This window comes from Lissotriton helveticus, chromosome 11 (assembly GCF_964261635.1).
Source record: "Lissotriton helveticus chromosome 11, aLisHel1.1, whole genome shotgun sequence".
NCBI lineage: Eukaryota > Metazoa > Chordata > Amphibia > Caudata > Salamandridae > Lissotriton > Lissotriton helveticus.
The window spans coordinates 905,450,850-905,478,051 of record NC_136072.1 but is presented as its reverse complement, the minus strand read 5'-3'; the positions used below and the strand labels follow the sequence as shown (position 1 = coordinate 905,478,051).

The window sequence follows — 27,202 nt, the reverse complement described above, 5'->3', positions numbered from 1 at the left end:
AGGGTCAAGAAAGTCAGTGGCCACTGATAGGATCCTTCGATGATGATAAAATAAAAACGCTAGAAACTGCCCTGGGTAAAAACAAGACAACGCCTACTATGCTTGACAGCTTCGGCATGTGGCGAAAAGAAACTGAACAACGTAAAAAGAAAACTGAGAGTAGGTTGGAAAAAGAGCTGCGAAAAGCAGCCCACCTAGCTGCCCAGAAACTAGAAAAAGAGATAAAGGAAAGAGAGAAAGCTAAACAGAAACTAGAAATGGAAACGCCAAGCCAGTGTCCGGTTAGAACCCCCTCCATGCTCTACCCTGATTTACCCTCGAAACAACGAGCCAATGAGGACCTGCTGTTAGGTCCTCCTATCATCTACATGCCCCCTCCATATGCCCCTTCTCAACCCTAGGCGCAGCACGCGCCACCCCCAGGTACAAACGAAGGTACCGCCACAGCGTCGGCCCCAATGGCCTCTGTGCCAGCCGAACCCCTTGTATTAAAACCCGCATCCACAACAACGATAGACGACCATGAGACTCGAGGGGCTGGCCCTGCAAGAACAAACAGACTAGACAAAGATGAGCGAGCGGGGATCGACAAAATAGCAAGGACACTGGTAGAAAGGAAGGAGGATGAAGAGTACATCACGGATGTGTTCAGCTCGTATACAGGGAGTCACAGACGACATTTTACCGTACGACTGTGTTATCATGTCTTGAATGCATACGAGGACCGATATCGAGACAAAGGTCCCGAGAGCCTAAGGACTCTGTACCGGAAGGTCGATATCGGGGATGAGGGCAAGTGTGATGTGTCGGACCTCCTTACGCGTACGCTTGAGGTTTTCCGCCACCTCACTGAACGAAAGCCGGGAGCTAAATCCGCAGCCTCTGTAGTGACCGAACCACCAACCGAGCAATCTAACACCATGATGCCGATACGAGAGGCTGCCCCTTACTGGGTTCCTCCTCGGGGTACAGGGACTCACGATGATGCAAACAACCAAGATGCGAAGGGAAGGGTAGTGTACAACTGGGTCTACCAGCCATGGGACCGGCAAGAGATACTGACATTCCGGAAATCTCTACCCGACCTACGTAAAAACCCCACTGCCTTCTATACTGAATTGGGTACAGCCCTGGGCTCAACGATTATGACCCTGGCTGACATCGACTTGTTCTTCGGGTTATGTCTACCAGCTGATGTGTGGAAGCAAATCCGGAAAGTCGACCACCTTGAGCTGTTTGGACATACCTGGTCACAACTCGATGACCTGGACAAACAACGGGGACCAGGACAAAAGCCGTTGAAATCCATTCTAGACCTCCCAGATAAAATCGTAGAGAAATTAAAAACCCTAATCCCAGAAAAGAAAGTGGACTGGTCGATAGTAACAGCCTGTCGCCAAAAACCCCAGGAGGATGTATCGGAATACTTCTCCCGGTTTGAAACGGTGTTCTCCGATTACAGCGGCCAGGACATGACCACTGCAACCGGACACCATCTGTTTGTCCAGAATTATGTTAAGGGCCTATCATCGGAAATCTCCCAGAAACTACAGGCCAGCGAGAGTAGTTGGGCAGCCTCCAAACCTACAGCGATTCTCCAAATGGCACAATATTATGAGCATCAGAAAAATGAAAACGATAGGGCGACAGAGAAAAAGAAGAAGGACTTAAAAGAGAGGGTTATGATTGCAAAACTGCAAGGGGTGACTATAGGACGAGACCAATACCGGGGAAACTACCAGACAAACGTCCCTAAGACTACATTTCCCCAGGACCGCACTCTGACTTCTTACAGTGGACGCACCGACCTTAGAGAAGACCAGTGCGCTTTCTACAAAGGGACTGGCCATTGGAAATCCCAGTGCCCAGTTCTTCTGGAAATGATCAGAAACAAAGACCCCAGGGATGTAGCAAACGGACCGAGACCTAAGGGACAACAACGAGGGCCCCCAAATGACGCGACTAATGACAGATCAAGCAGACCAAATACGTTCGATCGACCCAGGCAGAACCAATATCAACAATCTGACTATGACGACACTCACACCTTCGCATAGGACAGCCAAGGGCGAGGGAGGGATCCAGTCGAGCTCTATGTTGACCAGCAGGGCCCTTATGTCACTGCTAAGGTCCTGGGTACCAAGTCTCCATTTCTGGTAGACACTGGCGCAACACGTAGTGCGTTATCTAAACGACTGATTCCAAGGGCACCCTTGTCTGGCTCACTCATAACATCGACAGGTTTCGATGGAACGCCCTCCACCAACCCTTTGTCTGCCCCGATTCTCTTTGACGTAGAAAACAACACCACCGACACCATGTTCTTGCTTTCCTCCAATAGCCCTGACGCCATTATGGGACTTGACTTACTGAAACACTTCCGAGCGACGATCAGGTGTTCTCAAGATGGAGTTCGAGTGTTTCTTTACGACAACCCCGTTCTGCTTAGACATTGCTCTCCCCGACACATGTTTTCCATCACCGACGTTGACGCGTCCCTGCTTGACACTCTACCTCCGTATCTGTGGGCCAAAGCGGATTTGGACGTAGGGCGTATGTTAATTGACCCAGTGCACATTACTGTCCGACCAGACGCAACACTCCCAAAACTCCCACAATATCGGATATCGCCAGAGGGCGAGAAGGCATTGGTAATGATTATCCAGTCACTGATAGACGCAGGAGTGGTAGAGGAAGTGGTTAGCAACGTTTGCAACAGCCCTATCTTGCCCATTATCAAGAAGCAGGGAGAGGGAGATGAGAAAGCATACCGTTTTATCATCGACCTCCGAGAGATCAACAAAGTGGTGGTACCCCAGTACCCTGTGGTCTCAGACATCACCACCATCCTGACTTTGATTCCATCCACTGCCACCACCTTCTCCGTCATCGACCTCAAGAACGCATTCTTCTCCATCCCCATCCACCCAGACAGCCGATATCTCTTCGGCTTTACCCTAAAAGCCCGCTCATATAGGTTTTGCCGAGCGCCTCAAGGCTACACGGAAAGCCCTAGCATTTACAGCCAGGCCCTCAAAAGACAACTAGACCAAATCCAGTTACCCGACGGAGTGGTGTTGGTACAATATGTCGATGACATCCTTTTGGCAGCCGACACCACCCCTCTAGCGGTTACCGCCACCATTCAACTCTTGCACTTCCTTGCGGAAAATGGCCATAAGGTCTCCAAGAAGAAGTTGCAATACTGCCTACCCCAGGTCACTTACCTAGGCCACCTTTTGTCCAAAGATGGAAGAAAACTCACCCCTGATCGAATCCAAACCATTCTAGATACCCCTGTCCCTAAGACCCAGAAGCAGGTTTGCTCCCTATTAGGCCTCACCTCCTTCTGCCGACAATGGTTACCAAACTTCAGCCTCGTTGTAAAACCACTGTTTTCTCTGCTAAACAAAGACGTCCCTTTCCCACTCCCTTGGACCCCTGAGTGTCAAACTTCCTTCACAGAACTGCGAGATGCCCTTTGCTCAGCCCCTGTCCTAGGTACCCCTGATTACAAAAAGCCCTTCTCCCTTTACACTCACGAAAGGGAGGGGTGCGCTTTATCTGTCCTGACCCAGGCCATCGGCCCTAAGCAACGACCGTGCGCTTACTTCTCTGCCACTCTTGACCCTGTCGCCAGAGCCTTGCCTGCCTGCCTTCGAGCTGTAGCTGCTGCTGCAATCTCTATCCGACAGAGTGAGGGGATTGTACTCTCGAATTCCCTCACGGTACTGGTACCCCATGCAGTCGACACCCTCCTGAACCAAACCAAGACGCAACATCTGACGAGTGCACGACTGACTGGATACGAACTGACCTTGCTTGCCCCCCATATCACCCTGAAAAGATGCACCACACTGAACCCAGCAACTCTGTTACCCTTGCCAGAGAACGATCCCAATGTGCACCCCGTACATGACTGCGTGACTCTCACGGACGATCAGACCAGGAGTAGGGTCGATCTCAGAGACACGGCTTTCCCTGACCCCGACGGGGAGCTGTGGGTGGACGGTTCTTGCATCAAACTCCCCGATGGTACCACTTCCGCTGCCTATGCAGTCACCACGGCTCGAACTGTAGTAGAAACAGCCCGCATCGCCCAGCGATCTGCCCAGGCAGCGGAACTGATTGCTTTGACACGAGCCTGCATCCTGGCAACAGGAACCACAGCGAACATTTACACCGACAGCCAGTATGCCTTCGGGGTGGTTCACCATTTTGGGCTCCTCTGGAGGGAGAGAGGATTCTTGACCTCACACGGCACACCCATTTTGCACGGGGATCTAGTCTCCGCCTTAATCGAAGCTGTCCTCCTCCCCAACAAACTTGCCGTTATCAAATGCCAGGCACACAAGAAAGTGACAGATATTATTGGACAGGGAAATGCACTAGCCGACATCACCGCCCGAACGACAGCTGAAAACAGAACGACAACACGTATGTACGTGACCAGGTCACAAGCAGAAAACTGGACTGACGCCAAGGACACAATTAGAGACATACAAACGGCTAGCACACAACACGAATTGACTGAATGGACACGGGTGGGATTGAAAGACGATGAAGGCTGCTGGCGGACAAAAGACACGAACAGATGGTTGCTACCTGATTCGTACTTGATTCCCATATTGACCATGGCACACTCCCCTGCCCACATAGGATCAGCCCCATGATCGAACTTGTCTCCAGGGTTTGGCACAATGACAAGATCCCAGATTCCGCCAAACGCCTGGTCCAACAATGCTTAATATGCCTGCAACACAACCCCGGGAAAGGAACTGTAGTACCCCGGGGGGGATTTGGGGTCCCAAACCACCCATTAGAAGCCATGCAGATGGACTACATCCAGCTAGACAGATGCCAAGGCCTGAAATATGTTCTCGTCGTGGTGTGCGCATTTAGCAAGTGGGTGGAAGCATATCCAACCCGTGACAACACCGCTATGGCCACTGCAAAGGTTCTGTTAAAGGAGTTTTTCCCCCGTTATGGCCTCTGTCGTGTTTTATGGAGTGATAATGGCCCCCACTTTGTAGCCAAAGTTATCCAGCTCATCCTAAATGGGCTGGGTATTAAACAGAAATTCCACGCAGTCTTCCACCCTCAATCTGCTGGGCTTGTCGAACGACACAATGCCACGCTAAAGCTTAAACTGGCCAAAATAGTGGCTACCACGGGCCTGAAATGGCCAGACGCCCTCCCATTGGCATTGCTATCGATGCGCTCTACCCCCACCCGACATCACTTAACCCCTTATGAAGTTGTCTTCGGTCGACCCATGAGCGTCTGGTCTGCCCCGAAACCAACTTCCATTCATGACGTTCCGGACGTCCTAATGTCTGATTATCTGTACAAATTGACTGAAACTTTGTCTGTCCTTCATCAGCAGGTGCAGCAGGCCATCCCCGATGCTTCCAGGGGTCCGGGTCACGCCATCCAGCCGGGGGACTTCGTGCTGATCCGAAATTTTCAGCCATCAAAGAGTTTGGAACCCCGGTGGACGGGCCCCTGGCAAGTGCTGATCACCACTCGGACCGCACTTCGAGTGGAGGGGAAGAAACACTGGCTGCACGCTCATCACTGCAAAAAGGTCTCTCCAGCCCTGGCCACGACAGACACCGTCAACACCCAGGAAGAGCTCCTGAACCAGGACCGACCATCGTTGAACTGCTATCCTGATACTGAGACACTTGAACTTTCAAAACATCCTGACCCCACTGTGCCATCTCAAGAAGGGTATTTCCTGCGTCGAAAGGAGGGAGCTTCGGCTAAGTAGGCCACGGACTAGGTTAAAGGATCTCAGAACGGTGACCCAAACTACCAAGGGTTACCTGGAGAGAAGCTAAAACTAAGTCTGTGGTCCTGCCCACTACCGAGCACCTTGAAAACGAAGATGATGGAAGCGCCAGATAAGAAGATGATGGAAGCGCCAAACAAGAAGCCGACGGGGACAGCAGGAAATACCCACTACAGAAATCCGAGAACAGACAGACTCCATAGCTCAAAGACAATTGTACTCTTCATCACAATCCTCTTCTGTTTTCTCCTCATGACCACGCTCTGGATTTTGGAAGAACATGCACCTGCTCACGAAACATTCCTAACCACTGCTCAGCCTACCACCATGAAGGAACATTATCTAATCCCGCTCTCTCCTCAACTAAGAGAGAGGCGAAAGGAGTTTTGGAACAACTCTTTCGTGCAGCTACTTCACCAGCACAATCTTGCCACCAATACCACCAACTGCTGGATCTGTGGGTTGCTACCCCATGCCACTGGACATTCAATACCATTCATCCCTTCACCCTTCTCTGTCCACGGCTCCTGCCTCGCTTGGCTGATCCTCCTGCAAGAGAGCTATACGGGCAATGCCACCTCCAGCAGAACTGCAGCACATTCTTCTCACGGGGCCGGGCGAAACAAGACAAAGACACACTTCTGCCCGCTGACCCCCAGCGACTCGATCCAAATGGACATCCCGGCTAAAGAACGAATCGAAATGCAGGTGTTCAACAATCCAACCAGACCCACCTTCTCCTATCTGCGGAAACGAACGGCTGCCACTCTGACTGTGGCCCTGTCGGTCATCAACGTCACAGGCCACATGTGTGTAGAAGGACTTGGGACACAGCTGGTGGGTCGCAGCGCTTGCCGCTTTACCAGAACTTTGGATTCCACGGATCCACCTTCCTTTGTGTCATCCCCAAACATGTATTTCATCTGCGGCACGAAGGCCTACACCTGGCTCCCCAAAGGCTGGGGGGGTACTTGCTACATCTCCTTCGTCCTTCCTCCGACTTATGTAGCCCCAGCGAACCACCACAGGCAAAAACGAGCCAAAGACATTGAACAAGCCGACTCGACAGGGGCGCAGTTCCTCGATGCTATGAAAGGACTCGTCCCCCTCTGGGGCCCGATGGCAAACAGCCGTGCCATCCGACATTTGACTCAGGCAGTCGAGACGACCATGAACATCACAGCGGGCATCTTTGCCAACAACACTGCCGAGCTCCAGGCGGTCCGTTTGGTGGCTCTTCAGAACCGCCTCGTTCTAGATGTGGTTCTGGCGGACCGTGGAGGAGCATGCCGCATTATTGGGTCCAGCTGTTGCACATACATACCGGACAACTCACCCTCAGTGTACAAAGCCATCGAACATCTTCACAGACTCTCTTCGGAAGTTCACCAAGAGCAAGAAGAATGGTCGCTTGGTGGCTGGTTCTGGGACACCGTCAAAAGCTGGGGCTGGAGACTGCTCACCATTATCATGATTCCCGTAGTTGTAATATGTGGCCTATGCTTAGGAATTCAATGTCTGCCACCTATGTGTTCTCTATGTGCGAGTTGCATTTTTCCCAAAACTGTGGACATTGGAAGCGAACATATGAGAGCATTGTATGATACCGAAGTTAGAAATTTGATGAAAATTGACATTGAGTAAAGCAAGGTGGCTAGATATGTTGAAAAGGGGGGACTGTTGAAAGCTGGACTGAGACCGTCAACATTATCGGCGCCCTCTTGCTCTCCTTAACCTTTTTGTGCGCGTAAAACAGCCGCCATTTTGAACACCATGGCTTCCCTGCTCCCGCCGAGAGCCAGCGCGCCTCTCTCCCCCTCCTAGCTTCGCCGGCATCCCCCGCATACTGACAGCCCCCCTGCCTGCACCTGCCGCGAATCATAAAACCCCTCTTCAGCGCTGCTCTGCCCCAGGCCCTCGTCCTGTTCCCAGCGCGACACCTCCCTTCTTCCCATTTATGATCCCCGGCCCTTTGATGCAAACCCCCTTTTCCCCGTGTGCCCGTTCGTCTTCCTCGTTCCCAGGCCGACACCCAGCTCTGCCGATACTGTTCCTTGCCCCTCCCCGTACAATAGAAAGTTTCCCCCCAGCAAGGGATCCCCGGGTTGATCAAAGCCCCCCGCCCTACGAGATCCGATCGAACCCTACACACTCCGTGAACCGGCGGAATATCCAGCTGCGCGATGATCATCACCTGTTGTGAACGGGGCGGGGACTTCCACTGTAACCTTGCGTGGGAACGGGCTGGGAAGGGGGGATTCTGAGGATGTCTTTCCGTACATCAAAGTATCGACGAGAATGTGTTACATGCAATAAAGAGATAAACTTGTGTATAAGAGGCCAGGCCTCAGGGATGCAGTTAGAGCACCTCAGAACGATACCTTCTGCCCGTTTTGTTGTGTTCTCCTCCGGAGAGAATAAAAAAAACCTTGTTTCCTGCCTTCCAGTCTCCAGCGCCTGCCTCTTCAATAGTTTAACTTCTTTGTGGGTTCAAGAGGCGACACCGCCGGGCAATACTTAAGGATCTTATATTCTGGTTGGTAGTGCCACCCTTTTTTTCCTACAGGCGGGCCTCGAGGCGGTCACTTCCGCTTCCCCCCCTGGCCGGGGGAAGCCTGCTTCGGTGTTCGTTGCCGGTCTCCCGTGTGGAGAGGGAGACCGGAAATGCTGGCCGCATGGAGGGAGCCCGAGAGAATAAGAGCTGAGGCGGCGGAAGGCGCAGGCGGGGCTCCGTTGTGAGAAGGAGAGCCCCGCACTGCCCAGAGGAGCCCCGCGCCGCCTGAGGAGACCCGGTGATTGGGACAGAGGAGAAGGGAGGGGCGCCGGGACACATTGTCGGTGTCCGCCCCCCCAGTAGCGCGATCTCGCGCTTGTTGTTAGTGTGAAGCCACGAGGGCTTCAGGGGGCATTTCTTTTGGCCCGTATTGTCAGAGGGGGCGTCGGGGCACATTGCCAGTGCCCGCCCCCTCCTATCCAGTGCCCCTCCTGCTTTTCGGGCGCATTGTTGTTGCGAAGCCCACGAGGGCTTCAGGGGCATTTCAGGGAGCAACGTGCTTTTTAAAAAAAATTGTATTTCCTGTGTTTTTAACTTTACTTACCTTGCACCATCCTCGCTGGCACACCCCCCGCACAGCCGATCTTAACGCTGTCGCGGGTCGCCACACTTAGTGACGCCATCCAGGGGAAGCCTGGTCAGGCCACGCCCCCTCCGCGATAGGCCACGCCCCTTCCCCTACTTAAATCATGTGTCTTCCACGTCCACGCAGCGGACGGGCGCAGCGGGCGCGCCAAAGGCAAGCCCGTCTGCACCCGTCCGCGCGAGGACGGGCCTTAGGGCATGCTACGCTGACCATCCTATTAGGTATTCTCCTCATTCACTAAGAGACCTACAGAATACTGCCACTATGCCATCCCCTATGGCTATGCATCGTATCTCCTCTGCCGGCCTCACGCGCCCCGACCAACCTCACCCTTGCGGACTCCTACCTCCTGCGATGTCATCCAGGAACACCACGTCCATCAGGGTATCTTACTTGAACACTCGCTCGCTAGTGAAACACTCTGAGGACATTTTTATCTTATTATCCAGTTCTAATCCTGACATGCTCTTACTCACGGAAACGTGGCTCACATCTGAATCCCTCCCTGATATTCTGGCGGCCCTCCCCCCTGATTATTATATTCTCCACGCCGACCGTCCCGGCGACCGGCCTGGGGTGGGGTAGCGGCCATTATATCTAAGCGCCTGAATTCTATCTCCTCCTACTCTCTTCCCCTCCCCGAGGTGGAGAACTTATTCATCAGCGTGCAAACCGACTCCGGCCCCCTCACTTTCCTTCTCCTATACCAGCCTCCACACCCTATGCCGTCTTTCTCTTCCATCATGAGTGAACAACTGTCTTCCCTTCTAACGCTGCACTCCCGCTTTGCTATCTTCGGCGACCTAAAATATTGGTTTGATGACATCAACGCCGGCCCTCATGCCACCGAGCTCTTTGAGACTCTAAAAAATCTAAATCTCGCTCAACATATTTCTCAACCCACCCACATCAAGGGACATATTCTGGACCAGATCTGGACTTGCAATCTGGCTCTGTCCCCACCAGACATACTTCCCTGTGCCTGGTCTGACCACCATTTGGTGGACACCATCATCACAGTTGTCGGTCAGATCCCTGCCCCCCTGATGGCCGGTGGGCTCTCTCGGAAATGGAGCTCATACGACTCCCAGGGTTTTCTCACCGCCCTGGCCGACTCCTGCCCAGTCATTCATGACTCCAACGATATCGATGGTTTAGAACAAGACATTGGTTCCTGGCTAGAGTCGGCTAGCGACCTGTTTGCCCCCGTAGTCAAATTTCCACGTACCAGACATCGGAACTCCCACAGGTGGTTCTCTGACGATCTTAAAGCCCAGAAACTAAAAACACGCCAGTTAGAACGCACCTGGAGACATGACTACTCTGACTCAGCCAAACAGTCCTATCTGGCCGCACGTAAAGATTTTAAAGCAGCTATTGGCTCAGCCAAAATGGAAAATTTTTCCAACAGGATTTCCTCGGCAGCCGACAAATCCAAGGAGGTGTTCAGAGTACTGAATGAGCTAACGACAGACGACAGAACCTTCCCAGCCCAGACCCCCACTCAGGAGGCCTGTGACACCCTGAACTCCTTCTTCCTAGAAAAAATTATAACAATCAAAAAATCCATCCCTCCCCTTTCCCAATCACCACCACCGGATAACTCCTCCAACAACCCCTCGATCTTCACCACCTTTCCTGCTCTAGATTCCACCTCCCTAGCGGAACTAGCCACTCGCGTGAAATCTGGCTCTCCGAACGACTGTTGCCCACCGTCTGTCCTTCGGAGCATTTGTCTTAATCTGCCAGATTGTATCGTACTCCTACTCAACAGATCCCTCAGCAGCGGCATTTGTCCCATCTCCTTTAAGGAGGCCATCCTGGTACCCCTTTTAAAAAAACCTGGTGCTGACATGACGGAGCCGTCGAATTATCGCCCCATCTCCCTCCTCCCATACTTTTCCAAACTCATGGAGGCACATGTCACCCGATGCCTATCAAGCTTTATAGAATCCTCCTGCTACCTAGAGCCGACCCAGGCCGGCTTCAGACCTGCCCATTCCACAGAGGCCGTCATTGTGGCAGTCCTTGACACACTCAGGAGCAATGCGGACGCAGGTATCTCCCAAGCCCTCGTCCTACTGGATCTGTCAGCCGCGTTCGACACGGTGGATCATAACATCCTTCTCCGCCGTGTCGAGCAGGCAGGCATCCAGGGCATTGCTCTTGAGTGGGTCAAATCCTTCCTTACGGGAAGAACACCCTTACACCGCCAAAAAAACTCCCACGTCCTGCGGAGTCCCCCAGGGCTCCTCCCTCTCCCCGCTCTTATTTAATTTATACCTTCGGCCACTGATTCAGTCTCTTTCGAAATGGGACATCGTCACTTATAATTATGCCGACGATCTACAAATCATTTTTTCTCTCAACTCACCACATGCCATTAAAACCTTCCACGGAGCCATGATCCACATCCAACTCTGGATGAACCAGAACCAACTGAAGTTGAATCCCGGTAAAACCGAGCTCCTCCTTCCTGGACTCAGTCACACCTACTGGGGTCCGCAGTTCTGGCCTCCGGAGTTTGGCTCCCCCCCTACCCCAGCTAAAACAGTAAAGAGCCTGGGTGTAATCATCGACGCTGAACTCTCCCTGAAGGCTCAAGTTGGAGCGGTGGTCTCCTCTTGCATGCACCAACTTCGGAGGATCCGCAAAGTTCGTCACCTCCTTCCCCCTGCAGCACTTACCCAAACTGTCATTTCACTGGTACTTTCCCGCCTGGATTTTTCTAACGCCATTTATCACGGTCTTCCACAATTCCTGATGCAACGTCTCCAAGTTGCTCAGAATCAAGCTGCCCGTTTGATTCATGGAACCCCCAGATGGCAATCTGCCAAGCCTCTGCTCATCAGCCTCCATTGGCTTCCAGTCGACCGAAGCGCCGGCTTTAAGGTGGCTTGCCTCACTTTTAAGGCCCTTCACTGTCCTGGCCCCACGTTCCTCAAATCTCTCATTCGCCCTCACTGCCCAACACGTAACCTCCGCTCAGCCCACCGTGATTTGCTAGTCACCCCTAAAAACAAAAACAAGAAATTCGGCGGTCGCCGTCTTTCCTACCTAGCTCCTGTCCTTTGGAACCTCCTCCCTCTCTCAATGAAATCCTCCCCTTCCTTCCTGAACTTCAGAAAACTGTTAAAAACTCATCTTTTCCCCACCCTTAGCTAGAACTTCGCCTCTGTGCTCCCCCCTCATTTGCTCTGTCTATCAGCGCCAGGAAGCTTCGGTGTCAGTGCGCTTTATAAATTGCACCTAAGATAAGAAGATAGGATTTCTGGTGATTGGAGCCCTGAGAGGCTCAGGGGGCACTTTGTATTTGTCTAAAGAGCCTGTGTGGCTCTGACTGGGGCACCCTTTATTTAAAAATGCCTATAGCCACCACAACGCCCCATAGGATTCACGGGGCATTACTTTTGATCACGAGTCCCCAGAGGGGGGACTCCAACGCCAGAGCCTGTGTGACTCCAGCAGTGGGTGCAGTTTGCGCCTAAGGGTCAGTGAAGGCCCTGTCGCAGTTTTCTGATGATTCCCAGTTGCCCAGCAATTAGTGGGCACCTGCACCGTTTAGGCCCCTAACATTGAGACACAGGGCGTCCTAGCCCCAACAAGGCCAGTTGGCTTAGGGACTGCCACAGGTGGTGGCTCATGTGAGTTTTTGCGCAATTGTGTGGTTTTTCCTTGCACCTCTGAATGTTTAGGCATCATGTGTCTTTGCGCTATTGAGTTGTGTTTTCTTTCCTGGCACCTCTGAATGTTTTTAGGCATCATGTGTCTTCCTTGATTTTACACCTCTGAATGTGTTGGTTGATGCATCATGTGTTTTCTTTCCTTACACCTCTGAATATTTTATGCATCATGTGTTTACCTTTTTCCCTACACCGCTGAATGTGTTTTTCATGCATCATGTGTAATGTGTGTAGGAGAGTAGGGTCTGCAATCCTATGATCACCCAGATTTTTGCTTTTTGCTTCACTGGTTTACGACTTTCCCTGGCTGTGGGCCTGCTAATCAGACCCACAGCCTAGCTGTTCTCTCTACTCCAAATTGTACCCAGGTACTGAATTGGCACTGGGCCCTCTCTTGTGCCCCTGTAACCAGGGCAGAGGTGTACCCAGAGGTCCCCCAGGGGCTGCAGCATGTATTATGCCACCCCTGAGTTGACTAACTAAATCAGACACAACTGGCTGCTTGACAGCTGGGGCAAGGTGGTGTAATCACCCTTTGCTTTAGATATAGTATTCCTATATCTAAACCTAAAATGGACACATATATTCCTATCAGTCACTCCTATGGCAGGCCTTAACAATCCTGAAGGCAGAGTGCGTGGAATAATGTGAAATGGTGCTCTGGCATGAGCTGAGCCCGTTTGCAGCTTGCGGAACCAAGTCCTAATAGCTGTTCCATGATAACGCTATACCATATACTCTTAAGTGCATTATGTACCTCGCGGTCATATGCTAACTTTGGTATAACATTATCAAAACATGTCGAGTAAGGTGTCATACAAATTGGAATACTAACCCCTCGCCAATTCTGGCGACGGGGTTAGCATTCCACCCTTCTAGAGGGACACGACATGTTGGTAACCTGTAACCCCGGTTAAAGTCAGACATAGCCTCAGCTCCACAAGATGGATGCTGCCACCGAGACACAAGTCTGCCCTCCTGCTGCTGGGAGTCCTCCCAGCACAGGAGGCAAGGACAAAGGGTTTCCTGCCAGGGGCGGTGCCAGCACCGTCCCAGACAGGATTTTGTGTATTCTAGGTAGGCAGGGCTTTAGAGGAAGGTGACTGCAAGTGGCACCCCGGTGCTCACTATGCATAGGCCGGCTTGAACCAGTTCCAGGGGCACTCCAGCCCCTGATCTGGGGAAAAGCCCGGCAAAGGAGAGGGGTGTAACCACCCCCCTCCTAGTCCCACCCATAGGGCAGGACTTAGTCGCGTGCCAGCCCCCTTTTGCAGGATAAAGGTAGGAGCAGGCCCCCTTCCAAATTAGATCATCTTTGAATCCTGAACCAACTTTCCACGAAAGGAACTCAAGACTCTTCCTAAGATTTCTCCCTTGTGACTAAGGAGTAGTCACCCTGCAGCAGCAGGCACCAACCAAGCATCGCGGTCTGCTGTAAGTCCCCTCACCGGATCAAGACTGCCCAGCTCGACGAGAACCGGCTTCCCTGGCACCTCTGACCTCTACCTGCATCATCAGCCCAGCTGTGATTCGTGGGTGTGACGAGACCTCGAGGGACCGGCCATCTTCCAAGACTGCACGACGCTTGACCAGCACGACTCCCGAGTGACCCTCGACCGAGTGCTTTGGGGTAAGAGAAGCCCCAACCCTGAGCAGCTCCAGCACCGAAGTTCAGCTCCCCTGCATCCACGAGATCTGCGTGGGGCCCTTCTGCTCTTTGCTGCTCACCGCGTTGTCCAGGTCGCTTGCCCGTTGGCTAGTGGCCCTCTGACGACGAACTTCGACGACAAACACCGCTGGTCTGGTTGCTCCAGACTGGCCCTTGCTCCCCTCCAACAGAGGAGCACCCTGGACCCTCCTGGTCCACTCCAGACGCCATTTTAAGTCCACCGCGTGGGCTTGCATTTGCCAAGACTGGTTGCCCCAATCCTGGGTCCAGCGACGTCGACAGCAGATATCTTCGTGGGACAGCTCGCACCTCCATCCTGGTCGCCGACAACGCCTCCTGGTCCGAGAGACTGCAGAGCCCAGCAGCGCCCACTCACCTGGTTGAGGTGACTTCGCCCGGTGCCACTCTGGTGCCCACCTAAATCACTGGCTAGTGATTCAGAACTTGGTCCCCTCTCTTTACAGGTCTTCCTCTTCTCCGATCCAGGCTTGGGTCCCCAAGAACTTCTTCACTGGTCGCCTGCCAGCAACTTCTTTCTTCAGGCTCCTGGTTCATCAACGAAGAAACCCGACGACATTTGAACCCTATGCAGCCGCAGCCCCTGGGCTAGGTAAACCGAGTACTCCGGTGCTCCAGCGTAGTCCAACTCTCTAAGTGTCTAGAACCACTTTCGTTTTTGACCTACCTAGTCGGGTTCGCCCGAAAACACTAACTTTGCTTTTACTAGCCTCCATAGACTTTTTCCCGCCTTACGCGTGAGCGTTCCCACTCTGCACACGACGTCCCTAGGCCTCCTGCTTGTAATCTAAAGGTTCAGTAGTCCAGTCCTAGCGATTCTAAAGCCTATGAGAATAGTTACTTACCTGCTAGTATTTCGCATTCCACTTGTATAGTATATGGTTTTTCGTGCCCCTCGGGCATTTGTGTAAATTGTGCGACTTTAAGTATTTCTTTAAGAGTTTTGTTGTGTGCTTAGCTCCCTGTCTCATAAAGAGCCAGGGTAGTCTTGTTATAAATAAATATACTTTATTTTTCATAACAACTTGTGTGGTGTCCTTTCACTTGGTGTTCAAGGGGTATATGTGATGGTAAAACAGCTGGCTTAACACGCCCTCTAGAGTTTAGCCTAAAGACTGCACGTGTCCATGCTACTAGGATAGCTGGTCTATCAGGTTGACTTACAACCAAACATCAATAAGGGTTGTTTGGACTGATACATAGTGTTCACTCGAATAGTGAGCACTGCATATCAGGCCAACTTCTCACAATGTGTTCTTGTTTATACATCTAAATGTATTTTATTCTTAGGTGGTTGTTCTTTTTAATACAGGTGGTCCTAGTGAGGTCCTGGTTCCCTGTGTGACATTCTCCTAAGGTGTTTAGGGTTGCATAGGTGGTACTTACCTGTTCCCAGTAGTTACTGGATGTGATTTATAACTGTTATTTTGTGCTACAGTGATTTTATATCTTTTATTCTAATTTCTGACAGTATTTCTATTTCTACTAAGTGCTGATTATGACAGTGGCTTATGTGGCCCTGTCTTGTAAATAATCCCTTGTGAATATTGCCCGTGCCAGTTGGCACAATGTACATGTGTGATTTCTATCTGATGTGGTTTTGACAATACAGAAGTTATTTTTATATAACCTTGTGTGGAGTTCCTTTTGTGGTGTGCCTAGGATGTTGTTGCTGTTGTGCGCTGGGGCAAATGCTTTACACATTGCCTCCGAGTTTAGCCTTACTGCTCGTGCCAAGCTACCAAGGGGGTGAGCAGGGGTTATCTTGGCGTGTGACTCCATTGCCCTGACTAGAATGGTGGTTTCTGCCTGGCTTTGGCGTCAGCCTTAGCCTACCAGAAATAGCCAGTTCTAACAGATAGCATAAAACAATCAAGATTCTATTTTTTTTTCTGTATTGGATTATATCCTAAATAAAACTTATGTTTCTTATAAGAAAAGAGTTCTGTAATGCTCTTTCTGGTGGAAACTTTATCTACCAGCAGATGCTTCATCCCCAGAAAATACAGGTGCAGACTGGATTCGGAATCTTTTTCAATACCTCGTCCACACCAGTAGAGGGTGCTGGCTCAATGTCGGCACTGGAAACAATGTCATTGTGACATCACCGTTGGCAAAGTACCCATTAAGGCGTACTGATGACAGTTTCCCATCCATATTTTTCTCGCAATTTGAACGAGTATCGCATTTCTATTGTTAAGGTACAGTGCAACACCTAGCTTGGAACCTTATTAAAAGGATTAATCAGTCACATACCACAAAGCAGGTTTTACTTAGTGGTATTGGCAACCAGCAGTACTTGAAGCGCCCTTTGGCTTTCTCTTGCCTACAATTGCGATCTACCATACTGGCAACTTCAGAGACTAATTAAACATGGTGAATTTGTACCATATGATTTTATATACTAAGCAACAGATGAAAAGTAAGACACTGACTCCATGGTGCATTAAAGTTAACGGTTTCATCTCTGATGAAAAAGAGGGGCCTCAGAGGAAACCTGATTGCATTATGATGGATCTTCTGAAAAAGGAGCAGAGATTTTTAAAACCTCTTGTGAAAATCACAGGCCCTTGGTGTTTCAGTGAAGGATAGAAGAACATCCTCATTAGAGTACAGAGTTATCTTGCATATCAAATGCGATAAGGGGAGGCCTCAAGCAACTTATTGAGGGACGTAAAAAAAGAACCATAAAAATGGGTCATTACAGAGGCACACAAGCAGCGCAGCAAAATCGTTTGGAGAATTAGGCTTTTTTAAAGAACTGACACCTGGGCCCCCTGCAAAGATATTGATTGCAATGACTCAGTCAACAAATCCGGAAGGGACGCTGGGGACGTCCTTGGCACAGTGTGAGAATCACGCTCTATTCTGGAACACAAGATAAATATAGTTGCAATAGATGTTAATCCTCTATGTGCCAGTCTTTGTAAGGTAAACAAAATATAAAAACTGTAATTAGTTACACAAACACTGACCACTAGGCCTGAAGATACTGAGGGGGTACCCACAGGAACATTGGACACACAGTTTGTGTCTTGAACAAGAACAGGGACCCAGTTTCAACTGCAAATACAATACCACCTAGTGGGTTATTGAAAGTCTTCTTGGGTTAGCGAGCCAACCTTGAGCAATATTTGCCTGCCCACTTAATTACTGATACAAAGACGCCATTCTTCAAGCAACAAAGGTGAACAGATATTTGAGAATCAACGACACGTGTCTTTTTGTTCCCTGACTTCATCCAAATGGTGGACAAATAGCATAGGGTTTTCAATGCGGTTGAGAGCAACTTTAGTGGCATATGTTGCATGATGCGGTTTTTTGCCAAACCCCTACATTTTGTTGGATGGGAAATCTTGGCATTTTGTCTTTCCGGATAAGCTTTGAAGTCGACTGCATGAACAAAAAGCTGAGGAAGAGTCTTTAGCTTCTTCTTGTAACCCACAGAGCTGATGCACATCATAAACCATGAACGTGGAAGTAAAGAGGCCCGTCTTTCTTGCACAAAATGAATCAGCAGAGGTGCAGAGTAAAGAGCTTGCTTTGCCCAAGAGCTTGCCTTGCCAACTTATCAAGACATCTCTGCTCAATGTCAACCACCATGGGATGAAGAAAACTATTCAAACACTGTTAGGGTCACCATTTTGAGTTGATTTAAATGGTAGATGTTTCTCTCCTTTCACAATCCTTTTGGCATTTCCAACCTGTGGTGCAAGGTAAAATCTTTCATTGAGATGGCAGTGGTAGGTGACACTGGCTGGCCTCTTTGGTGTTATTTCCTGACAGGCCAGAATGATGTAGGGGTCCAGCTCTGGCATATGGCACATTATGCTTGAAGAAAATAGCAGATGGGTGGGTGCAGCAGACGATGAAGATGGAACACTGATGACAGGCAATGTTCAGTTAGCCCACACATGTCAGGTATTTTGAGAAAGTCTATGGAGCCAAGGCACACTGCTGCTGGGATTCAGCCAGGATTTACCCACACCAATGATTTACTTGGAAGATCGGATGGCATAAGAAGGAAAACAAACAGAAGAGTTCTCAGAAGTTACTACTAAATTACATAGTTGGGGGCCCAGAGGCTCTAATGGTCTCCCCACAGAGTTCTTTAAAAGAGTCTCTGACAAAATCTCAGAACATGCATTATCAATGTTAGAAAGAGCTGGGACAGATGGAGCCCTGTTACAAGAACTGAGAAAGGACACAAATGTCATTATACATAAATGAGAGAAGCCCAAAACAGGATGTGCCTTGCATACACCAGTATCGCTCTTCAATACAGAAGCAAGAATCCTCGTTAAGGGACTGGATAACTGCTTTTGTAATGCAGCAGTGCTCTTAGTCCATTTGTGGATTTGTAATGCAGCAGGGTTCTTAGTCCATGGCCATATGCAAATCAGTTTTGACCCTGTCCCTCATGGGAACAGTCCAGACCGAACTGCCAAACCGTGTCTTCCCTGGACCAGAATCAAGCATCCTAGGACCGGTTTCTGGACATCAGCCTTCATCAGCCAGGATAGCTTGACTACAGTGATGTAGTGAGCACGGGACCCACGTCTGGGCATACCCTTCCCACATAGGGTGAACAGCAAAACACACAAGATGATTGACGGAATGTTGCACAATGTCAAAACATTCACCCCAGTCACAGATCTGGGTTTAATCCATCGTTATTTTGTTCACCAAGCCACCCCAGTTCAGATATGGCCATATGCAAATCAGTCTTGACCCTGTGCCTCATGGGAACAGTCCAGCCCGAGCTGCCAAGCCGTGTCTTCCCTGGACCGGAATCAAGCTTCCTAGGACCGGTTTCCGGCTATCAGCCTTCATCAGCCAGGATATCTTGACTCCAGTGGTGTAGTGAACACAGGACCCACGTCTGGGCATACCCTTTCCACATAGGGTGAACAGCAAAACACACAAGATGATGGACGGAATGTTGCACAATGACAAAACATTCACCCCCAGTCACAGATCTGGGTTTAATCCATCGTTATTTTTCTCACCAAGCCACCATTGTTCAGACATGGCCATATGCAAATCAGTCTTGACCCTGTGCCTCATGGGAACAGTCCAGTCCGAACTACCAAACCATGTCTTCCCTGGACCGGAAACAAGCATCCTGGGACCGGTTTCGGATTCATAATCCTCATCAGCCAGGCTATCTTGAATCCAGTGGTAGAGTGAGCAAGCGACCCATGTCTGGGCATACCCTGCCAACTCAGGGCGAACAAAGCGATACCAAAGGGAAGCGGTCCAGGGAAGACATGGCTTGGCAGTTCGGGCTGGACTGTTCCCATGAGGCACAGGGTCAGACTGATTTGCATATGGCCATGTCTGAACTGGGGTGGTGGAGTGAGCTAAAGAATGGTGATGGATTAAACCCAGAACAGTAGACTGGGGGTGAGTGTTTGATTTGCACAAACGCTCCGTCCATCATCCCCTTTGGTATCGCTTTGGTTGCCCTAAGTTGGCAGGGTATGCCCAGACGTGGGTCCCTTGCCCACTTTGCCACTGGATTCAAGATAGCCTGGCTCATGAGGGTTATGAACCCGAAACCGGTCCCGGGATGCTTGTTTCCAGTCCAGGGAAGACATGGCTTGGCAGTTCGGGCTGGACTGTTCCCATGAGGCACAGGGTCAGACTGATTTACATATGGCCATGTTTGAACTGGGGTGGTGGAGTGAGCTAAAGAATGGTGATGGATTAAGCCCAGTTCAGTTGACTGGGGGTGAGTGTTTGATTTGCTCAAACGCTCCGTCCATCATCCCCTTTGATATCGCATAAAACAAAAGTTGGTTGGGCTAATCTCTTCAAGCCTAGGATCATACCATGACTGATCCTGGATTCTTATTAGTGCCCGCATAAGCCAATAAGTTGTACTCAGGACTTTTTGAGACGTTATACTGCAGAAACAGAGGAATGTATTACCAGAAAAATACTTGATGTTTCACCCAAAGTCTAGGAACAAGCTGCGCATCTGAAGGAAGCCTTCCAAGTCATGACCTGTCATGAAATAAGAGAAATGTGACCTGCTCAGTGCATGCAGAGGAGCGGACCTCTGGCTAGGAGAAGGTGGACAAGGTTCAGCAGACTAAAGCCAGCATTAATGCTGTCTTGGGAAAGTGAGTTGCCCAAGACTCACAGCCTAGCTGACTAAAAGCAAACTTAACATTTGTTTTGTAACAGGGCCAAACACCTGTAGACCACATTCCATATCTTTGTATTTGAAGAGCCTCCATCGCTATGACCAGCCCAACTTCTGATTTTGTAAGAGGCTCTAGGACTCCATTATCCAGCCTGAGAAGGATCTAAGGAAATTATTTTTCAATCTTATGTCTTGGAGTAGTGTCCTGAAATTGGAACAGTTTGAACCACCTTTCTGGCCCTCAGGGTTCCCAGAGACATTACAGCTTAAATATAATTTAAACCAAACCCTAAGTACCAGGTTCCTAGTTACAGCAAGGAATGATGTGTACCCAGGTTGTGGGAGCCCGTTATCTGAACCTTCGGACTGCAATTCATGAGTTTATGAAAGCAGTCCCAACAGCACTGTAACCCCAATGGTACCAATACATGTGTTAAGCGATTTCCAACATCAGTAGCTCTATTTGCGTTTGAGATCACATGGGGCTGTAACTGGTCTACGACGACCCCTGTAGTCCTGTTAAATGCCACTGAATGTTTGAATTTGGACTAGTTATTTCCCACCTGAACACCATAACTGTTCAGTAGTGATTCCGAGCTTACTTTTCGGTGCTTTTTGTGTGCTTCAAATGTTTGTGATTTGTGATGCATTTTTACATATTAGCAGCTACATTTTTTCAAACTCCCTGAGTTGACACTCTGTAATAATATAGCCATAATAGGCAAACTCAAGCTAAAATTTTCTTGAGGATAGCGGTGAAGAAAACATTTGCCTTTTTTACATGACTTATGCTACCTTACAGCAAAAGCACTAAATAACTCCCCCGTTAATATAACATACATATCTCTCATCAAAATAAAAACACTTATAAGAAATCATTCTTTTCTATAACATTCCTTATTCCCAAGAGAGACTTAACAGTGTGAGTGGGAGAAAGAGAATGAGTGAATGAGCGAGAGAGTGTGTGAGACACTGTAAGCAATGCACTCTTGAGAGAATGAGAGCAAGAGCAAGGGAAAGTACGACACAGCACGATTGTTGGCAAGGTCAACCAGAGTAAAAATGAAGACTGTGCAGAGTCTTGATATGCAGCAAGTGGTTGGGAAATGGTATGATCCAAGACTGCAATTTCCTTTGATGTCCTTTGAATTCCAGAAACTCGTAAACTGAGCAGCCCAGGATGAATAGTCCTTCTACCTTCTTATTATACAATTGATTACTGTGACAGTAAAACTTTTCTAAATCCCCTTATTTCCAGATATTTACAATGTTCCAGATAACGCTGAAGTAGGATGATTTATAATTTTTTTTTTTTAAAACACAAAATGGCAACCTAACACTACAAACAAGCATTTACAATGCAATAGGTCTCGCAGCATTTAATTTAGAGCTTTTAACATTATTTTGTGACCAAGTTCTTTGTAATGAAATGATAATGCTTAATATTATTTGTTCGCGCCGCTGTAGACAAAGCAGAAATATATTAATACAGAGTTGTGAGAAGTCTGCTTTACATATAAAACCGCGCGCGACCGGCTCCGATCGCTTTCGCTTTCCCCACCGGAAGTCAGGCAATGTCGCCTGTGACGGGGGCGGGGCCGCGTCAGGACCGGAAGAGGAGGCATGCGTATCGCGGCCCGGGGCTCCTGTGAGCAGTGGAGAACCCCGGGCCCGCCAGCAGGAGGTTAGGCGACTGTTGCGGGGCTCCCTTGACCAAGAGGGAGCCCCGTGAAAGGAGCTGGCAAGAGCTGCAGCGGCGGAGTCCCCCGAGATTGCCCCGGTAAGTTAGAAAGGGCTGGGGGGTGCGGTGTGCGGTGTGCGGTGTGCGGTGTGCGGTGTGCGGTGTGCGGGGGCGAGGGGGGCAGCACTCGTGTGTCTGTGTGTATGTGTGTGTGGGAGGCTGTATGTGCGTGCGTGCGTGCGTGCATGGGCGCTTCTGTGTGTGTGTGTGTGTGAGAGTGCGCGTGCTCGTTTGAAATCGCCTCCAAGGCGATGCGCGCGGCCAGCAGTGTCTCCTGGAAAGGAGACACGGCAACAATAGGCTGTCGGCGGACACGCGCTTCCGCGCATGCAGCCGAGACCTAAAAACAGAGAAATCAGTCAGGATTTGGGAGTTCTAGCTGGGGACATGCAAAAAACTTGACAAGCAGTGAATGCACCATCCTCCTCTAAATGGTTGTAATTATCACAATGTGATATCTTGGTCACTATCGTGGCACTGTCTGGCAGCATTTGTATTGCAAAACAGATTATCCTTGTGACGCCTGCTTACATCTGCATGCTTAATGATATCAATCTCACAGCCAGAATCCTGTGGCGGACTAAAAAGCTAAGAAGCACTGCAATAATTCTGAACCAGAAAACAAAACAAACTTGGAATTTAGTATGAGAAATAGAGCAAATTTCTCACTGTTCCAAATAACTTAATCTATAAAACCATACCAGGAGACCTTGGTTGAGGCAACTTCATCAGACAGACAGAGCATCTGACCTGGTAAGCTTCATACATGAGGAGAGAACAAAGAGGGTCTCCAGTCGTATCATGCAATGGATGTGCTCTAAGGGTCAGCTGTGTTTCATATTTTGGGGGCCAATTAGCCTAATTCTCACAAATGCCCCCACTGATTACAAGAGTTCATTGTATTTTTTCCTGTGACTGACCCAGCCCTGGAGGTGCCTCAAAGTTTCTACCTATGTATGTTGGTGTAGACGGCGGCCCACATAAAGTTATTAACTTGCATTGTTCATGCAAACTAGAACTCATTCTCATTTTCTAACTCCCCATTGTTTCTCCATCCCTCTTGCATATTATCAAACCAGAGTTTGCACAGGGAATTGCGAGATGTGTGATAAATATCATACCTTTGCAGTTTTTCCCTGATCGATTCAGACAGGTCAAACCTGCTAAACTTTATCAGGGAAAAAGGCTCAGAAAAAGGCAAAATGTGCAAAATGTTGTGTGTTAAATATTAGTGATACATTTTATGACTCAATTGAAAATTCAGAATAGGCAGTATTTACCACACCCGGAAAATACCTAACACTAGGGTAATGTAATTACCAGATGCAGTAAATAGGCCACCGATTTCCACACAATATGTAATCAGGGAATCTATCTTGTCCTGAATAATTATACATTATTTAACTCAGTATTTGTGCCCTTTTTCACTAGCACCTCGTGGTTAGATTTAAAGTTTAGGCTTAGCAAAAGAAAGAACTATATGTGTTTTGTAGCTGTCTTTTAAACTTTTCCTGATTTGACTGATGTTGCATTTTAATTAGCTTTTTATGCAGTGCTGTGGCCCTTGCATGACTTTCTATTGTTTTATAGCTGCAGCAGGAGTTGTAGGTAAAACCAGGGCTGCGCTAAAATTACTTTTACTCTTCAATGCTTGAAGTGAGTGATTTATTAAACTTTGTTAATATTTTAGGGCGGTTTCCTATGTTATCTTTCCTTGTGTTTGAACGGAAAATAGCCGCCATGCCAGTGCCAACTGTTATTTCCAATAAGTTAGGTGTAGGGGCTCACACCTTTGAAGTTACCAGTCAAGCTCTTCCTTTACATGAATGGACTGCAGCTGATTTTTGATTGGACCTCTTGTTCGTATTTCAATGTTTCATACTCAAATATCTGTTCATAGTTAATATTTGCTTTTGTAGCTCCATCTTTTCTCCTGAATAGTTCGCCCTATGGATATTACCCAGACCTCTCTCTCTACAACAAGACTCCATTCCAAATGCCAGTTCACTCAAAAATAGTAAGTAGAAAAAATAGTTAGTGTCTAATTAGCCCTGAGAGATTACCATCTAAACTGGCTCTATGCTCCATTTTCTTAAATGTAGTCCATGAAACAGTAACATGTGGTCCCTAGAGACTTGAATGAGATTATTTAAAAAGCAAAATTGTACTGATGAGCATTTCAAATTTCTATATGGTCAGTTTTCATAATTCCAGGAACATTATCCGGAAAGTGTATCTTGTCTGACTAAACATGGAGTATCTCAACAGATTATAACATGTCCTCTGATGAGAAAGGAAGCCTAGTGTCTACCTCTGTAACATTGAAGGGGGCTCCTCGCAGCTTCACTGTATACTCAGTGGTGGGTTCATTTGAAGCAGGTGTAATCACATTCTGAAAAAAAGAAGAGAACAGTGTCTATGTCAAACATGCAATATGGCCTTGGCGGGAGGCTTAGGCCAGAGACTAGACTCCAATACAAACTGACCCAAATTTGGAGAAAAAAAACGTAATTTCTTCGATTCACACCGTCCCTCCACATGGACACCACATGCTAGTAGCTTGGTCTTCCCCACATATCGTCCAGCATATCCTAGCCAATCATTTTCTCTTACAGGGATCCCTACCCTCTCACTATATTACTTCTTGCAGGGATCATCAGCATCTTCTCTTTTCCGAGGCAAGTATTCTGCTAGAATTCCCATTTCAAGAAGTAACCACCCCCACACATTTGATCACCCCCCTCTCACTAACATCACAGATAATGCTCTCCCAAGGTCCTCACTCAGAAAGATCAAGAAACTTTCATTTGCCTTACTAAGGAGTCATGCTCTGCTACACCAAGCCAACAAACACCTCTTTGCCTTCACAGAAATAAGTAAACTACTCTTAGATTTCTGGGATCTGGTTGTAGGGATTTTAATATATCAATTTTCATAGCTTTTAGTGAGAAATCAACACTTGCATTTCACCTGGTCAGGAACCAGAACCAGGTGTACCTGACAATCCCATGTAAAATCATGTTCATTGACACTCCCCTAATAAACGTATGACTGTGCAAAATACAAAACAAAAAGAGCAGCACATGCAAATCGTGTCCCGCTCCAGTTCAAACTGTTTAAACATACCTTTGATTTCAATCCTTTCTTCTTCTCAGATCCCTTAACATGGTCCTTTATTAGCTGCTTTTTCTTCAAGACTGTCGACTCTGGCTTGGGTTGGCTATCTACACCCATATTGTTCCTGTTTCGTTCATCGTTTTCGCTCTCGTCCTCGGACACTGACACTCTATTATCGACCTTCTCTTCCAGGGCTGGTGAACCCTTCACCACCTTTGATTTTAGGTAATCCATGTCCGAAAGCTCAGAGCAAATAGCAATGTTGTTACCACCATCCTTGATGACTGTGAAAACAATAATGGGTTTCAACTCTGTGCACATACACAAACTTCTACAAAATGAAGCTTGTTTGCATGTATGCAAGTATCATGTCAACCATACACCCCTCTCACTTATGGATCACTCCTAGAGAAGCCTGAGGCCTCTGTCTGAAGAAACAATTTTTAGGAGGTAGAGGGCCACTCAAATTCCAAGCTCATCACATTATTATCTGTACAGGCAAGCCTCTACTGTCAATATATTATTTTTAAAGAGATATTAAATTGACTTGTTCTGGGCTGATATTTTGGTGTCTCTCTTCTCGTCCCCACCCCTCCGCATTTCTTATACCCGCCTACACATTCCAATTCCGACATCCCTCTCAAACTCTACACATTTATGTAAGGGCCCAACAATTTGCGAATATACTTGAAAATTACTGATAGCACTTCCACTTGATTCCTGGTGCAAAGAAACTAGCAATTTAGTCAAAAGTAGGATCTCACTTCAGAGTATCTGAGGCCAAGCCTGCTGGGCAGAAGCTGCATACATTGTTTTTCTAGACAGTACATCGGTTTCATGATTTTTAAGTGCAATAGGTGGCGGGTTTTATATTGTGTGGATGTGTTGTCTTTCGTGTGGCTAAATAGGTAAACTTTTATTAACAATTTTCCTACCAGCATTAAAAAACATTAGTGCCATGAGAGACATTTATTGGCAGAGACACTCTATGGTAAACTTATACTTCAACAATCTACGGTTTTACAGCTAAATCAAGGGATGTATTAAGGACTAACATACTCCTATCCCTACTGCTTGGATTTCACAGTGATTGCACTTCTGTGCGTAAAAACACTCCAAAGTCAATACGGGGAGATTGCCAAAAGGCCTTGGAATGATGTTCAGCCTCCCTTCTGTTCAATACATAGCCTCTTTCAAATGGTAGTTCTTGAGTATCTAAGCCAAATTCTTAGGTTACTTTGAGGACCCATTTCTAGAATATAAAGCACAGAAGTTTTAACTCTCATGAACTACTGGAACATTGTTATATTTTCAGAATGTTTAAATCAAGAAGGTTTTTTCCAGATTAGAGACCAGCTACTGCCAGAAGTTAGACAGAGGTTACCAAATCCTGTGAACGAGTCTGTGGTGGAAACATTCTCCTAGAGGAAAAGGGTTCTCTGCACATGTGCTAAAACCTTCATCCGTGTTGTTAGCTCATTACTAAAAAGATAATGAAGATAACATCATACCATTCACACCACTGCCACCATGCTCTTGTTCATCGCCACTCTCTTCCTCATCGTCGCTCAACACTTCCGATGAGTCTGAATCAAAGTTTAGATAGTCACTGTTTGGTTTGACCTTGACTTTTGTGGTCTTATCAGTCACAGTGTCATTGCTCCAGGTGGCCACTTGAGTACGATTCTGATGCACTGCCAGAAACTCATCAAAAGCCTTATCATCCTTCAGCTATTAACAATGGGAAAACAAAAATCATATCACATATAAGACTGCCCGTTTACAAGTGTTCATATCACTCACTGTTCTTAAGAAAGATAAACTACCAAGTAAACAGTCTGCAATTCATTAAAAATGTGGTATTATGAGATGTTTGTTTGCACCATCCA

At 48.3% G+C, this 27,202-nt stretch overlaps 1 protein-coding gene across 1 annotated transcript in view; it reads right to left on the bottom strand.

Annotated features, from left to right (window-relative positions):
* The window catches only part of RBM19 (RNA binding motif protein 19), a 461,658-nt gene that overhangs the window by 395,429 nt on the left and 39,027 nt on the right, over nucleotides 1-27,202 (bottom strand). The window contains exons 5-7 of the mRNA XM_078667139.1: nucleotides 26,825-27,044; nucleotides 25,323-25,597; nucleotides 24,508-24,588 (exon numbers count right to left, since the gene is read on the bottom strand). Of these exons, the coding sequence (XP_078523265.1) occupies nucleotides 24,508-24,588; nucleotides 25,323-25,597; nucleotides 26,825-27,044 (576 nt within the window). The remainder of the gene's footprint in view (nucleotides 1-24,507; nucleotides 24,589-25,322; nucleotides 25,598-26,824; nucleotides 27,045-27,202) is intronic.